At 38.5% G+C, this 16,393-nt stretch overlaps 1 protein-coding gene across 3 annotated transcripts in view; it reads right to left on the bottom strand.

The window, feature by feature from the left end:
• The window catches only part of TXK (TXK tyrosine kinase), a 61,915-nt gene that overhangs the window by 8,752 nt on the left and 36,770 nt on the right, over positions 1 to 16,393 (bottom strand). For all 3 annotated transcript variants that reach the window (XM_029234636.1, XM_029234634.1, XM_029234635.1), the window contains 3 exons: positions 14,083 to 14,157; positions 11,190 to 11,361; positions 1,181 to 1,397 (listed from right to left, as the gene is read on the bottom strand). In XM_029234636.1, coding sequence (XP_029090469.1) covers positions 1,181 to 1,397; positions 11,190 to 11,361; positions 14,083 to 14,157 — 464 coding nt within the window. The remainder of the gene's footprint in view (positions 1 to 1,180; positions 1,398 to 11,189; positions 11,362 to 14,082; positions 14,158 to 16,393) is intronic.

Genomic DNA, 16,393 nt, shown 5'->3' with positions numbered 1-16,393 from the left:
TGCACAGTGGACTCACCAGGGAAATTTTCCAAAAATGCTGATGACTAGATTCTACCCGCAGAGATTCTGATTTCATTGGTCAGGGGTATGGGCTGGGTACTGTGATGTTTTTAAACCTCCCAGGTGATTCTAATGCACAGCTAAGTTTGAGAGCCATTGCTTGGCAACTTGTATTCTCATAATGCTGAACTGCAGCTCAGAAGTCTACGCCTTGATGTCAAGGAGTTTAGAGTCTAATATTTGTGTAAACAACTATTATAGGAAGTAGTAAATAATAAATGCTCTGACAGTTCTAAGTCATGTGTAGGGAAAGCAGCGGTGTGCTAGGGCCAATGAAATTATGCCTCCTTTCTCTCCCCAAAATATTCCAGCCTGAATGATAAATAATATGGTCACTCTGGTGATGGCTGATGGAAGTTCAGGATTACCTCTAGATGACAGTATCAGGGACTTCTCAGAAATTCTCAAATTCTCATTGGATTTAATTTGGGAACTTAGAAATGAGACATGGAAGGACATAGAAGGAATAGTATGAATATCATGAATAAATATGGAGCAGACAGAAAATGTTTTTCAAGGGAAGGTAACAAGGCAGGGAAGCAGAGCTATTTGCTTTTGCGGCAAGTCAAGCTTCAATCTTCTTTGTTTGTTTGGAGAGCTGTTCTGAGCACTACGCAACAGAATGGTTTAGCATTCTGACTCCTTCCCAATAATGCCAGTAGTGCTGCTGTGATACTGCAAAAACCTAACCACCTCCACCTGAGGCAGTTTCACCCCCGGGTGAGACCCACTGGGGTTCTTCAGCATTGTATCCAGCACCTGGCAGAGTGCGTGGCATATACAGGCACCCAATATATATTTGATTATTGGTTGAAAGAAAGATAGAAGGAAGAGAAGGAAGAAGAGAGGGGGAAGAGGAAAGAAAAGTAAATTAGTTTTAGTTGATTAGTGTGGTGATTAACTACTTCAAGGCGTATTTAGAGTAACACCTTGCTTGGTTCCAGCATCAATGAGCAATTAAAAATAAAGCTACATGTCACAACAGGTTACACAAACAGGAAAATGTTTAAAAATTAAGTCAAAGAATGCATTATTCAAAGTATTGAAAGTCCTAACTTATCATGTCCTTCTGAATACAAGTATAATATATACATAATCAGCAAATTTGCACCGTACTTACTAAATCCCTGTGGATAAAGCAGTTTCTCTCCAGATACTCCATTCCTTCACAGATATCTTGACATGCACTCAATAGCATCTCCTTCCTAAGTTTTCCTTTCCTCTCTCTGAGATAGTTAAGCAGGCAACCATTTTCCATAAACTCCGTCACAATATAAAGGGGCTTCTGCTGTATACACACTCCATAAAGCTGAACGAGCCTTGAATGAGATAACTTCCTGGTGAAAAAAACACAGACCCGAATCGTTTTTGCATTCTGAAGTGTTTGAAATCAACTGGTGATATTTACCAGCTCCATATAATGTTCATCATCAAACTATGATTAAAATTAACCCAACCACAGAGAAAGTAGGACAGTTTCCTTTCTACTTCATGTGCTGAGAAAGTGGGGTTGAGAGTTTATGCAGTACTTCCTAAGTCACTGTACATACAGAATAGTACATGCCCATGTTCTGCTTTTCTCTTTTCCATTTTGTAAGCCTTTTGCTTCCTCAGTACTGCTGCTCCTTGCCCAGTTCCTGTTCCCTGAGTTTCAACCTCCCCAACTGCAGCTGCTGAGACAAAAAATTCTGGACAGGAGGGAGGAAAGAGTGATTGATGTGCATTAAAAATATTAAATTCTAAAGAATAAAGGCATTTAAAGGAAATTTTTAGATTAAGTTGAAGACTGAAAAACATTTACCAACGTGAAACCCTTCTCTGTATTTAGTAATTACACACACACACACACACACACACACACACACACACAAGTCCTCAAATACTGCCTGTTAAAGTACACACACTAAAATAATCTTTTTTTTTTTTAATTTATTTTTGGCTATGTTGGGTCTTCGTTGCTGCACGTGGGCTTTCTCTAGTTGTGGCGAGCAGGGCTACTCTTCGTTGTGCTGCGTGGTCTTCTCATTGTGGTGGCTTCTCTTGTTGCAGAGCAGGGGCTCTAGGCGCCCTGGCTTCAGTAGTTGTGGCTCGCGGGCTCTAGAGCGCAGGCTCAGTAGTTGTGGCGCATGGGCTTAGATGCTCCACAGCACGTGGGATCTTCCCGGCCAGGGCTCGAACCTGTGTCCTCTGCATTGGCAGGCAGATTCTTAACCACTGAGCCACCAGGGAAGCCCCCTAAAATAATCTTTTTAGTCATTTATACTTCGAAAGTTTGTTTCTTCTCGACTATAGTATTCAGGTTTTAGAGAAATTAGAATTACTTACATATTTTTACTATTATAAATGTAATTAGTTCACATATTTTCCTATATGCACTGCTACTAATAAGCTACATCCAGAGATACAAACCCACAGTTGATCAACTAAAATAAAGGATCCTTTAAAAGCAATGCAGTGTTATAATAATTTAAAGAAAATGTCATGCTCCTAAACAAAAGAGCTGAATTCAAGTTGTTTTATCTCCTATTGATGCATGACCAGGAGCAACTTATTTAAAATTTCTAAGCCTCAGTTTTTTCACATGTAAAATAAGGATAATAAAACCTGTCCTTCTTTCTTCCAATGAATATTAAATGAGATAATGTATGTGAACGTATTATAAAAAGTATAAACCATGGTAAAAATATAAAGATAAAATTTTTAATTTTAGTAGAAATTTATGGGCTGAAAAACAGACTGGTCTTCTTTCATTTTCCTAAATAATATTTTAGCAGGTACTCTGGAAACACCATGAGTACAGGCCCCCAATTTAGGCTATATTCTAAAATATGGTAATTAAGAACACAGTAGAGATTTGAAGTTACTCTGCTAGTGCACTGGAAAAACTACACGGGATGACAATTTTGGTTAACAATTATGGCCCCTACTATAAGATCTGGCATATAGTAGTTGCTCAATAAATATTTGTTGATTATTATGTTAGCTAAGACTATGGACTTTGTACCCAGACAGTTCACAGTTTTGATTACAATTAGGCACTACCAATGTTTTGTTGAGGAACTGTGGGCAAATTACATAAGTTTTCAAAATTTCTTTTTTATCATGTATAAAATTGGGGTCTTTTTTTTCTTTTTTTTTAATTAATTTTTTTATACAGCAGGTCCTTATTAGTCATCCATTTTATACATATTAGTGTATACATGTTAATCCCAGTCTCCCAATTCATCACACCACCACCACCACCACCACCCGCCACTTTCCCCCCTTGGTGTCCATACGTTTGTTCTCTACATCTGTGTCTCTACTTCTGCCCTGCAAACTGGTCATCTGTACCATTTTTCTAGGTTCCACATATATGCGTTAATATACAATATTTGTTTTTCTCTTCCTCACTTACTTCACTCTCCATGACAGTCTCTAGATTCATCCACATCTCTACAAATGACCCAATTTCATTCCTTTTTATGGCTGAGTAATATTCCATTGTATATATGTACCACATCTTCTTTACCATTCGTCTGTCAAAGGGCATTTAGGTTGCTTCCATGACCTGGCTATTGTAAATAGTACTGCAATGAACATTGGGGTGTATGTGTCTTTTTGAATTACGGTTTTCTCTGGGTATATGCCCAGTAGTGGGATTGCTGAGTCATGTGGTAATTCTATTTTTAGTTTTTAAGCAACCTCCATACTATTCTCCATAGTGCCAGTATCAATTTACATTCCCACCAACAGGGCAAGAGGGTTCCCTTTTCTCCACACCCTCTCTAGCATTTGTTGTTTGTAGATTTTCTGATGATGCCCATTCTAACTGCTGTGAGGTTAATACTTCATTGTAGTTTTGATTTGCATTTCTCTAATAATTAGTAATGTTGAGCAGCTTTTCATGTGCTTCTTGGCCATCTGTATGCCTCCTTTGGAGAAATGTCTATTTAGGTCTTCTGCCCATTTTTGGATTGGGTTGTTTGTTTTTTTAATATTGAGCTGCATGAGCTGTTTATATATTTGGGAGATTAATCCTTTGCCCGTTGATTCATTTGCAAATATTTTCTCCCATTTTAAGGGTTGTCTTTTCATCTTGCTTGTAGTTTCCTTTGCTGTGCAAAAGCTTTGAAGTTTCATGAGGTCCATCTGTTTATTTTTGTTTTTATTTCCATTACTCTAGGAGGTGGATCAAAAAAGATCTTGCTGTGATTTATGTCAAAGAGTGTTCCTCCTATGTTTTCCTCGAAGAGTTTTATAGTGTCTGGTCCTACACTTAGGTCTCTATCCATTTTGAGTTTATTTTTCTGTATGGTGTTAGGGAGTGTTCTAATTTCATTCTTTTACATGGAGCTGTCCAGTTTCCCAGCACCACTTATTGAAAGGACTGTCTTTTCTCCATTGTATATCCTTGCCTCCTATGTCATAGATTAGTTGATGCTAGGTGCGTGGGTTTATCTCTGGGCTTTCTATCCTGTTCCATTGATCTATGTTTCTGTTTTTGTGCCAGTACCATATTGTCTTGATTACTGTAGCTTTGTAGTATAATCTGAAGCCAGGGAGTCTGATTCCTCCAGCTCTGTTTTTTTCCCTCAAGACTGCTTTGGCTATTTGGCGTCTTTTGTGTCTCCATACAAATTTTAAGATTTTTTGTTCTAGTTCTGTAAAAAATGCCATTGGTAATTTGATAGGGATTGCATTGAATCTGTAGATTGCTATGGATAGCATAGTCATTTTCACAATACTGATTCTTCCAATCCGAGATCATGGTATATCTCTCCATCTGTTGGTAACATCTTTAATTTCTTTCATCAGTGTCTTATAGTTTTCTGCATACAGGTCTTCTGTCTCCCTAGGTAGGTTTATTCCTTGGTATTTTCTTCTTTTTATTGCAGTGGTAAATGGGAGTGTTTCCTTAATTTCTCTTTCAGATTTTTCATCATTAGTGTATAGGAATGCAAGAGATTTCTGTGCATTAATTTTGTATCCTGTGCAACTTTACCAAATTCATTGATTAGCTCTAGTAGTTTTCTGGCAGCATCTTTAGGATTCTCTATGTATAGTATCATGTCATCTGCAAACAGTGACAGTTTTACTTCCTCTTTTCCAATTTGTATTCCTTTTATTTCTTTTTCTTCTCTGATTGCAGTGGCTAGGACTTCCAAAACTATGTTGAATAATAGAGGTGAGAGTGGACATCCTTGTCTTGTTCCTGATTTTAGGAGGAAATGCTTTCAGCTTTTCACCATTGAGAATGATGTTTGCTGTGGGTTTGTCATATATGGCCTTTATTATGTTGAGGTAGGTTCCCTCTATGCCCACTTTCTGGAGACTTTTTATCATAAATCAGTGTTGAATTTTGTCAAAAGCTTTTTCTGCATCTACTGAGATGATCATATGGTTTTTCTTCTTCAATTTGTTAATATGGTGTATCACATGGATTGATTTGCATATACTGAAGAATCCTTGCATCCCTGGGATAAATACCACTTGATCATGGTGTATGATCCTTTTAATGTGTTGCTGGATTCGGTTTGCTAGTATTTTGTTGAGGATTTTTGCATCTATAGTCATCAGTGATATTGGTCTGTAATTTTCTTTTTTGGGAGTATCTTTGTCTGGTTTTGGTATCAGGGTGATGGTGGCCTCATAGAATGAGTTTGGGAGTATTCCTTCCTCTGCAATTTTTTGGAAGAGTTTAGAAGGATGGGTGTTAGCTCTTCTCTAAACGTTTTATAGAATTCACCTGTGAAGCCATCTGGTCCTGGACTTTTGTTTCTTGGAAGATTTTCAATCACAGCTTCAATTTCATTACTTGTGATTGGTCTGTTCATATTTTCTATTTCTTCCTGGTTCAGTCGTGGAAGGTTAAACCTTTCTAAGAATTTGTCCATTTCTTCCAGGTTGTCCATTTTATTGGCATAGAGTTGCTTGTAGTAGTCTCTTAGGATGCTTTATATTTCTGTGGTGTCTGTTGTAACTTCTCCTTTTACATTTCTAATTTTACTGATTTGAGTCCTCTCCCTCTTTTTCTTGATGAGTCTGGCTAATGGTTTATCAGTTTGTTTATCTTCTCAAAGAACCAGCTTTTAGCTTTATTGATCTTTGCTATTGTTTTCTTTTTTTCTATTTCATTTATTTCTGCTCTGATCTTTATGATTTCTTTCCTTCTACTAACTTCGGGTTTTATTTGTTCTTCCTCTAGTTCCTTTAGGTGTAAGTTTACATTGTTTTGAGATTTTTCTTCTTTCTTGAGATAGGCTTGTATTGCTATAAACTTCCCTCTTAGAACTGCTTTTGCTGCATCCCATACATTTTGGATCGTTGTGTTTTCAGTGTCATTTGTCTCTAAGTATTTTTTATTCCCTCTTTGATTTCTTCAGTAATTTCTTGGTTATTTAGTAAAGAATTGTTTAGCCTCCATGTGTTTGTGTTTTTTACGTTTTTTTCCCTGTAACTGATTTCTAATCTCATAGCACTGCGGTCAGAAAAGATGCTTGATATGATTTCAATTTTCTTAAATTTACTGAGGCTTGACTTGTGACCCAAGATGTGATCTATCCTGGAGAATGTTCCATGTGCACTTGAGAAGAAAGTGTAATCTGCTGTTTTTGGATGGAATGTCCTATAAATATCAATTAAATCTATCTGCTATAGTGTCATTTAAAGCTTGTGTTTCCTTATTAATTTTCTGTTTGGATGATCTGTCCATTGGTGAAAGTGAGGTGTTAAAGTCCCCCAATATTATTGTGTTACTGTTGATTTCCTCTTTTATAACTGTTAGCAGTTGCCTTATGTATTGAAGTGCTATGTTGGGTGCATATATATTTATAATTGTTATATCTTCTTCTTGGATTGATCCCTTGATCATTATGTAGTGTTCTTCCTTGTCTCTTGTAACATTCTTTATTTTAAAGTCTATTTTATCTAATACGAGGATTGCTACTCCAGCTTTCTTTTGATTTCCATTTGCATGGAATATCTTTTTCCATCCCCTCACTTTCAGTCTGTATGTGTCCCTAGGTCTGAAGTGGGTCTCTTGTAGACAGCATATAGATGGGTCTTGTTTTTGTATCCATTCAGCAAGCCTGTCTTTTGGTTGGAGCATTTAATCCATTCACGTTTAAGGTAATTATCAATATGTATGTTCCTATAACAATTTTCTTAATTGTTTTGACTTTGTTTTTGTAGGTTCTTTTCTTCTCTTGTGTTTCCCACTTAGAGAAGTTCCTTTAGCATTTGTTGTAGAGCTGGTTTGGTGGTGCTGAATTCTCTTAGCTTTTGCTTGTCTGTAAAGCTTTTGATTTCTCCGTCGAATCTGAATGAGATCCTTGCCAGGTAGAGTAATCTTGGTTGTAGGTTCTTCCCTTTCATCACTTTAAATATATCATGCCACTCCCTCTGGCTTGTAGAGTTTCTGCTGAGAAATCAGCTGTTAACCTTATGGGAGTTCCCTTGTATGTTGTCATTTTTCCCTCGTTGCTTTCAATAATTTTTCTTGCTTTCTTAATTTTTGCCAATTTGATTACTATGTGTCTCAGCCTGTTTCTCCTTGGGTTTATCCTGCCTGGGACTCTCTGCGCTTCCTGGACTTGGGTGGCTATTTCCTTTCCCATGTTAGGAAAGTTGTTGACTATAATCTCTTCAAATATTTTCTCGGGTCCTTTCTCTCTCTCTTCTCCTTCTGGAACCCCTATAATGCGAATGTTGTAGTGTTTAATGTTGTCCCAGAGGTCTCTTAGGCTATCTTCATTTCTTTTCATTCTTTTTTCTTTATTCTGTTCTGTGGCAGTGAATTCCACCATTCTGTCTTCCAGGTCACTTATCCGTTCTTCTGCCTCAGTTATTCTGCTATTGATTCCTTCTAGTGTATTTTTCATTTCAGTTATTGTATTGTTCATCTCTGTTTGTTTGTTCTTTAATTCTTCTAGGTGTTTGTTCTTTAATTCTTCTAGGTTTCTATTAAACATTTCTTGGATCTTCTCAATCTTTGCCTCCATCCTTTTTCCGAGGTCCTGGAGTATCTTCATTATCATTATTCTGAATCCTTTTTATAGAAGGTTTCCTATCTCTACTTCATTTAGTTGTTTTTCTGGGGATTTATCTTGTTCCTTCATCTGGCACATAGCCCTTTGCCTTTTCATCTTGTCTATCTTTCTGTAAATGTGGTTTTTGTTCCACAGCCTGTAGGATTGTAGTTCTTATTGCTTCTGCTGTCTGCCCTCTGGGAAGGCTCACGCCAAGAAGTACTTCCCAGAACTTCTGCTGCCAGTGTCCTTGTCCTCATGGTGAGACACAGCCATCCCCCACCTCTGCAGGAGACCCTCCAACACTAGCAGGTAGGTCTGGTTCAGTCTCCTATGGGGTCACTGCTCCTTCCCCTGGGTTCCGATGCACACACTACTTTGTGTGTGCCCTCCAAGAGTGGAGTCTCTGTTTCCTCGAGTCCTGTCAAAGTCCTGCAATCAAATTCCTTCAAAATCTGATTCTCTAGGAATTCCTCCTCCTGTTGCCGGACCCCCAGGTTGGAAGCCTGACGTGGGGCTCAGAACTTTCTCTCCAGTGGGTGAACTTCTGTGGTATAAGTGTTCTCCAATTTGTGAGTCACCCACCCAGCAGTTATGAGATTTGATTTTATTGTGATTGCGCCCTCCTACTGTCTTATTGTGGTTTCTCCTTTGCCTTTGGATGTGTGGTATCTTTTTCGGTGAGTTCCAGTGTCGTCCTGTAGACGACTGTTCAGCAGTCAGCAGTGATTCCGAGGCTCTCGCAAGAGGGAGCGAGCACACGTCCTTCTACTCCGCTATCTTGAACCAATCTCTAAAATTGGGGTCTTAATAGAACCTACCTCATAGAAATGTGGTGAGGATTCATTAACTCATTCAATAATCCACAAATATTTGTTGAACACCAACTACATGCTAGCTATTATTTTAAGCACTCACCCGGTTGTAGAAGAGAGATAAATAAGGTCCCATTATCATGGAGCTTACGTTCTACTGGGGGAGAAACAAAACAAATACATGTGAAGCTTGGGAGTAGTGACAAGTGCTTTGATGGAACTAATACAAGGTGATACAACAGAAAGCATTTGGGGGTGTGACTGCCAATTAAACAGGGTAGACAGGGGACATCTCCTGGTAGAGGTGACATTTAAGCTGTATGCTTACACAAAGGAAGATAATATGCCAAGCTGTATATTCTTGGCAGATAGAGCCCAATGTATGTCAGCTATTTAACTTTTTAAACATGAATGTATTTGCAAAAGGACATTAGAATGGGACTTTTCCTGCCTCGCTATCAAAAAATCAGGAAAAGGGCTTCCCTGGTGGCTCAGTGGTTGAGAGTCTGCCTATCAATGCAGGGGACACGGGTTCATGCCCCGGTCCGGGAAGATCCCACATGCCGCAGAGCAGCTGGGCCCGTGAGCCATGGCCGCTGAGCCTGTGCGTCTGGAGCCTGTGCTCCACAACGGGAGAGGCCACAACAGTGAGAGGCCTGCGTACTGAAAAAAAAAAAAAAAATCAGGAGAAAAAAATCAACTGTGCTCAAACCCAAGAACACATTATGTCCATCTGAAATGACTTAAAAATAAGCATGTAGCCTCATTCCTGCCTCCATAAACTGCCAGGAACTATTTCTCTTCTCCACACTCCACTCAGACACTCAAGCAACCAGAGAGCAACAACCCAAACATTCAAATAAAAAGAACTGTAGTTTATCAAAAGGGATCCTAACAATGTATTATGATATTTGAAGTAAAAGTGATACCTTTTCCCCAAAAGTTTAAATTGCCTTTATGAGATGCATAGATTTGTTTGTTTATTTATTTAAATTTTTGGCCGTGGCATGCGGGATCTTAGATCTTAGTTCTTAGTTCCCCTTAGATTCCCCTTAGATCTAAGTTCCCCTTAGATCAAACCCGTGCTCCCTGCCTTGGGAGTGTGGAATCTTAACCACTGGACTGCCAGGGAAGTCCCTAGATGCATATATTTAAACATCTCAGAAGGGGGATTTAAATTCTGATTCTTTCTTTTTGATAGGGATTCTAGTACGACTTCAACTTTCCCTGAATCATATGTCTCCCCTTCGTTCTTTTCTTATTGTACCTATTTAATCCAATACACAGGAATATAATTTTTGTCTGTCCTTTAGGTGTAGGAAAACCATGGTCTGATGCAGGTAGTATCAGGGAGCAAAGGCCAGTAGGGTAACCAAGGGGCACAGAAACATCTTTGAGAAACTGATACCACTGGAAAGTTGTGTTTATCATTAACTTCTCTCAGAATTCATTATATTCTAAGTGGATGGAAAGAATATTTTGATAGTACTTGGAGTATGGGTTGAGAGCCCCAAGAGACACATTGCTCTGCCTTCAAATAATGGATCAAATTAATCACCACTGGTTCTGGGGGGTTTGCTTTTGTTTTTGTCAACTGGGGTCTGCAAATTTGGAAGAGAACTAAATCGCTTTGGATAATAAAACAGAATCTAGGTAATGCCACCTGCAGTCTTCCTTTTTTACCACATTGCTCTTCCTCTAAGTAAATGTTCAACAAGTACTTAAAGAATATTGATTTGAATTGTGCCAAATTATTGGCCTATCCTGGTCCAGCCCAGGTTACTGACATAAACCATAGCCACAGGTTCGACTGAGGCAAAAGGCTGAATCTGGGAAATCCCAGAAGCTAAGAGCAGCATCCAATGATCTGCAAAGAGCCACTTCTGTTAGACCTCATGATTCTTGAATTCTCTGAAAGCAAATAGTATATCCTTACATTACTATTTAGACAAAATCAAGATTTTTGCTTCTGGGAAAAGGAAGAAAAATGTATTCATTCAGCACCTATTATTGAGCTGAAAAGAATACACCTACTTGTCATTTTCATAGATTATCTCATTCAATTCACACGCTGATCCAGTGAGTGAGGTATTGTTATCCCCATTTTACAGGTGAGGAAATTAAGGCTTAGAAAAGTGAAATAACTCACCCAGGTCACACAGAGGTCAAATAATTTGCCCAGGTCCCACAACTAGCTTGGGCAGAGTTGTGACACAAATCCAGATGTGACTGACTCCAAAATCTGTGTTCTTTCCATGACACCAGGATGTTGTACGATACTTATCTGGGTATTATATGTACTTACATCATCACTTTAGCCTCTTCAATGAAATCCTCTTCAGACATGGAGCCTTCATTGATGGCCTTGATAGCTACCTGGACATGTGCTCGCCATTGGCCTAAATAGACCACCCCAAACTGGCCGCTTCCAATCTCCTTTACAAAAGCCAACTCAGATGGATCTATCTCCCACTTTTCTGGAAAAGTAAAACATCCACGTTACAAATAAGGAAAAACATGTTAAATTTTTAGAGCTAGAAAAGATTTCGGAATTTTCTCGACCTATTCTCTTCTTTTTCAGAGAGGTTTAAAAAATTTATAAATGAGTGGAAAGGACCTGTAACCATTTTTAATACTCTTATTGTGGCTTAAAAGTATAATTCCAGAATTCAAGTATAAAAATACAAACCTCACTTACTTGGAGAGGAATTATGGATATCAAAACATGCTTTCTCTTTCCAGAGAGACCCAGGATGAAACAGTTCTGTGCCTTTCTAAACTAAACCTGCCGAAACCAGACCTGGAGCCTAAATATTTATGTCCCCAGTCTGTTTTTATCCTGGTGAGTAAACTTGTGAGATTAGATAAAATTTGGGGTCCCCCATCTCAGTTTCTTTTATTGTTCCTTTGCCCACTCCCACCCCTAAAGGGCTTTCCTGCCCTTTCTCCTTTGCGAAAAGTCTAATCAATTCACCTGATAAATATTTTCAATATTACGATTCTAACCCATATCTAAGTGTATGTTTGAAATGATGCTTGCATTACTGAATATTTCTCACTCTACAGAAGTAAATCAAGAAAAAAAGAACTGTTTTTAAAATAACCCTTTGGAAAACTGAGAATTAAATCCTAACTTTTTAGTAACCACTTTCATACAGCAACACCACCATCTGCTGGAACTTTAAAATAATGCATTTAAAAGAATTGTAATGGCCAGTGACCCCTTGTACCACCAGGCTTTGCAAGGTACCCCCCTTCCCAACAGTAGGTGTGTTTTTAAAATAACATGGGAGAATATATTCATGACCTTGGGACCGACATAGATTTGTTCAACAGAATATAACTATAAAGGAGAATACTGATAGATTAAATTTCATAAAAATCCTATTTATCAAATACACCCCATTAAGAAAATGAAAAGGTAAGCCACAGACGGGGAGAAAATATTTCTTAAAACATATAACCAACAAAGAATTCCTATTCAAAGTAAGAATAAATCGATTAGGAAAAGGCAGATAATCCTATTCTTTAAGGGTTAAAAATAACTTGAATAGTGTATTCTCTCACAAAAGAGAATATCCAAATGGTCACTGAACCTATGAGAAGTTGATCAACATAATTAGTCATCAGGGAAATGCATATTTAAACCAAAATGAGATATCACTACACATGCACCAGATTGGCTAAAATGAAAACAGAAACCAAACCAAACCAAACAAAAACCACAAGAATACCAAATATTGGCAAGGGCAAAGATGTGGAACAGCTGAAACGTCCATACGCTCTTTATTAAAGTATAATCTGGTATAAATTCTTTAGAAAACTGACTAAATCTGAGTATGTTCATACTCTACGACCCAGCAATTCTACTTTTAAGTATATATCCATCATTGTCGGGGCATATGTGTGTGTTAAACGCTATCAAAAGGCATACAAGAATGTTCATAATAATATTATTTAGAAAAGCCAAAAATTGGTTAGAACCCAAAAGGCTATCTGAAGAAGGATGGGCAAATCCATTGCGGTGTAGTCATGCAACGTAGCAGTTCACCGCAATGCAGGTGGACCAACCACACCCAGCATGGTGGGTGAATTCACATGTGGAAGGATGGAAGAAAGAAGCCAGACATGGATGCCCGGTGTCCAATTTCATTTATATAAGGTAGTCAAAACCAGACAACATTACTCAGGCTCTAGACTTACGAACTGTGCACTCTTCTGGATATTGAAAAATTGAAAAGTTTATTTTTTAATTAAAAACGACCATGTTTGGGCTTCCCTGGTGGCGCAGTGGTTGAGAGTCCGCCTGCCGATACAGGGGACATGGGTTCGTGCCCCGGTCCGGGAAGATCCCACATGCCGCGGAGTGGCTGGGCCCGTGAGCCATGGCCGCTGAGCCTGCGCGTCCAGAGCCTGTGCTCCGCAGCGGGAGGGACCACAACAGTGAGAGGCCCGCGTACCGCAAAACAAAGAAACAAAAAAAAACGACCATGTTTAACTTAGATAAATGGCTAATGATAGAATTTTTTAAACACATAGTATTTACGGGGCAGAGGAATAATCTAGGCACCCATAACACCCTGAAATCACCTTTCCATCCCAATTCACAGCGACCCTGAGTCCTGCTTATCTGCTACACAATAATTGTGTTATCTTTTTTTTTTCAGTATATTCTGAGTCCCCCTAATGAGATAAATTTAAGGAAATAAAGTATCACCAAATTAGAAAGCAGGATTCTTTGGCTCTTATTTTTTCTCACAGATGTGCAACTATCACATTCACTAGAAAATAGTTCAAATCAAACTTGGTCCAAGTTCTATTCGAAAAAGGTGACACGGACACATTTAGCAACTCATTTTAGCAGGTTCTCTTGGGGAGAAGTCATTTCCCAGCCACCCACATAACCAGAGAGCAACAACCCAAACGTTCAAATAAAAATAACTGGAATTTATCAAAAGGGTTCCAAATAATGTATAATGAAATTTGAAGTAAAAGTGAAACATTTTCCCCCAAAGTTTAAATGCCCTTAGGAGCTGCATATATTTAAACATCTCAGAAGGGAGATTTAAACTTTGAGGAGAAATGTAGCTAGACAGACTCTACCTCAAAAGAGCTGAGAATTTAAAGAACATAGAGGGAACTTGGGGTAGGTTCTTCACTGGATTTGATTTTTACTTGAGCACATGTGCATACTTTACCATAGCTAAAACCAGCTGTGGCCGGCAAACAACTGCCCATCAGCCCAACTGGGTGGCGGAGACGGGACATGAGCCCTGGGGAGAAAAAAAGTCAGCATTTCAGTCCTAGTTACTAGTACAAAAGAAAAAGCCAAATATACTAGAATATAGTGCTATTCCTTAAATAGATCAGGCAAAAAAGCATTCTACAGTTAGTCTGTTTGCTTATTTTTCCCATTAGAAAAACACTTTTCACAAAATAATATATGCTCATTGAACAGAAACTAAAGAATCCAAGAAAATACAAAGATGAAATAAAGGTCCCTTACAAAATCTTAGTATCTAGAGATACACTGTTATCACTTTGGTGAACATCTTCACAAAAATTTCCTTATGCGTGTTTGAAACATCTGATATGTTTCACAGAAATGTAAATGTTTTGCTCCAAGATTTTTACTCTCAAAATGTAATTGACATGTGTCAATGACTATAAATAGACCTTAATATTATTTCCAAGATTTCACTATTGTAAAATATGCTGTATATTTTTGAACATATATCTGTATGCACCTCTCAAATTATTGCCTCAGGCATAAATTCCTTAAAATGTGACGTCCTGATCAAAGAGTGTCTAGAAAGTTTGTACTAATTCATTCAACCACCAACAGTGTCTAAGTGTACCCATTTCCCCATCCTCCTCTTGAGAGTAGTTTATTATTTTTTTTTAATAGCATGGTAGAGTAATGAGACTTCTTTTGATTGGGTCCACATGTAGTATTCCATAGGGTCAATTTCAGTTTTTGTTCAACAAACATTTATTATTTATTTCTTCAACTAACATTTCTTGAAAGACTGCTTTGTGCCAAGCATTATCTAGATGGTGGGAGACAGCAGTGAGTAAGACAGCGATGGTCCCTACTCTCATGAAGCTTACATTCCAGTGGGAACAGAGAAAATAAGGAAGTACATGCACACACAACAAGAAGCAGATCATGAGTAGATGAAGCAGATGAAGTAGAGTAGATGAAATAGAGCTTCTTTAGAATGAGTGCCCACAGAAGGCCTTTCTGACAAGACGACAGCTATGCTGACATTGATGGATGAGTAGCCATCTTACAAGGATCAGAAGGAACAGCATTCCAGGCAGATGGAACAGCATGTGCAAAGGCTGGAAGACAGGAACAAACTTGGCCAATGTAAGAACAGAAAGCAGCATTATTAAGTGCCCATTGTGTGCAAGACACTTCTCTAAGTAGATCCCAAAGATTCCAGAGGACCAAAGATGAGGAAAATGAGGACTCTGCACACAGGGGCTCCATCTCAGTGAGGGAAGACAGGCAGAGAGAGGCAATTTCAATGTAACAGGAGTAAGTTCTGTGATGAAGATACGCAAGGTGCTCTGGGACACAGAGGAAGAGCACCTCGCACATTGTTGGATTCAAAGAAGTCTTCTGTCAGGAGATGATACCTGAGATGGATCTGACAAAAGGAGTCCACATTGTAGGCCGAGGTAGTAGCATGAGATGATATTGATACTTAGAGGTATGATGCAGGAAGAGCTATTTGAGCAAAGAGTGAGAGGTAGAAGGGGCAAGAAATTATACATGAGAGGTAGGTTATATTCTGGTTGTGGTCAAGGCCTTGTATGCTTTGCAAAGGAGCATTACATCTTCCTGCAGGTGGGAGGGAGCCATTGAAAGATCCTAAATAAGGGAGTGGTGTAGTCAGATTTACATTTTGATACATCCTTCTGGCATCAGTATAGAGGATGGATGAGGGGAAGTCAACCTTGAAGGCAACAAGACCAGTGAAGAGGCCACTGTAATTATCTAAGTGAACAATGATTAGGGCAGTACTAGTACACAGGGAGGGAGAGGCAGGGACCTACATGAGACATATACAGGATATGAAATTCATTGCACTTGATAATTAATCAGAAGTGCAAGGAGAATGGATGTATCTATTCTGACTTCCATGTTTCCAGCCCCTGTAATTGGCAAGATGATGATACGATTATCTGATGATGATACACCAGGAAGAGTAAATTTGGAAGGAAAGTAGTAGCATAAGATGAAGAGCTCCATTTCCTCACTGAAGTTCAGGGCATGTGGGATTGCAGGTATCTGTGTCTACCAGGCAGGAGAATCATGCAATTGAAGTATAGTTGATGTACAATATTATGTAAGTTACAGGTGTAGTGTAGTGTTTCGCAATTTTTAAAGATTGTACTCCATTCATAGTTATTATAAAATATTGGCTGTATTCTCTGTGTTGTACAATATATCCTTGTAACTTATTTTATACATAATAGTTTGTACCCCTTAGACTTCAA

This window comes from Monodon monoceros, unplaced genomic scaffold, assembly GCF_005190385.1.
Source record: "Monodon monoceros isolate NGI ecotype Baffin Bay Population unplaced genomic scaffold, NGI_Narwhal_1 Super_Scaffold_20, whole genome shotgun sequence".
In the NCBI taxonomy this organism is placed as follows: domain Eukaryota; kingdom Metazoa; phylum Chordata; class Mammalia; order Artiodactyla; family Monodontidae; genus Monodon; species Monodon monoceros.
This window is presented reverse-complemented; position numbering and strand designations above follow the sequence as displayed.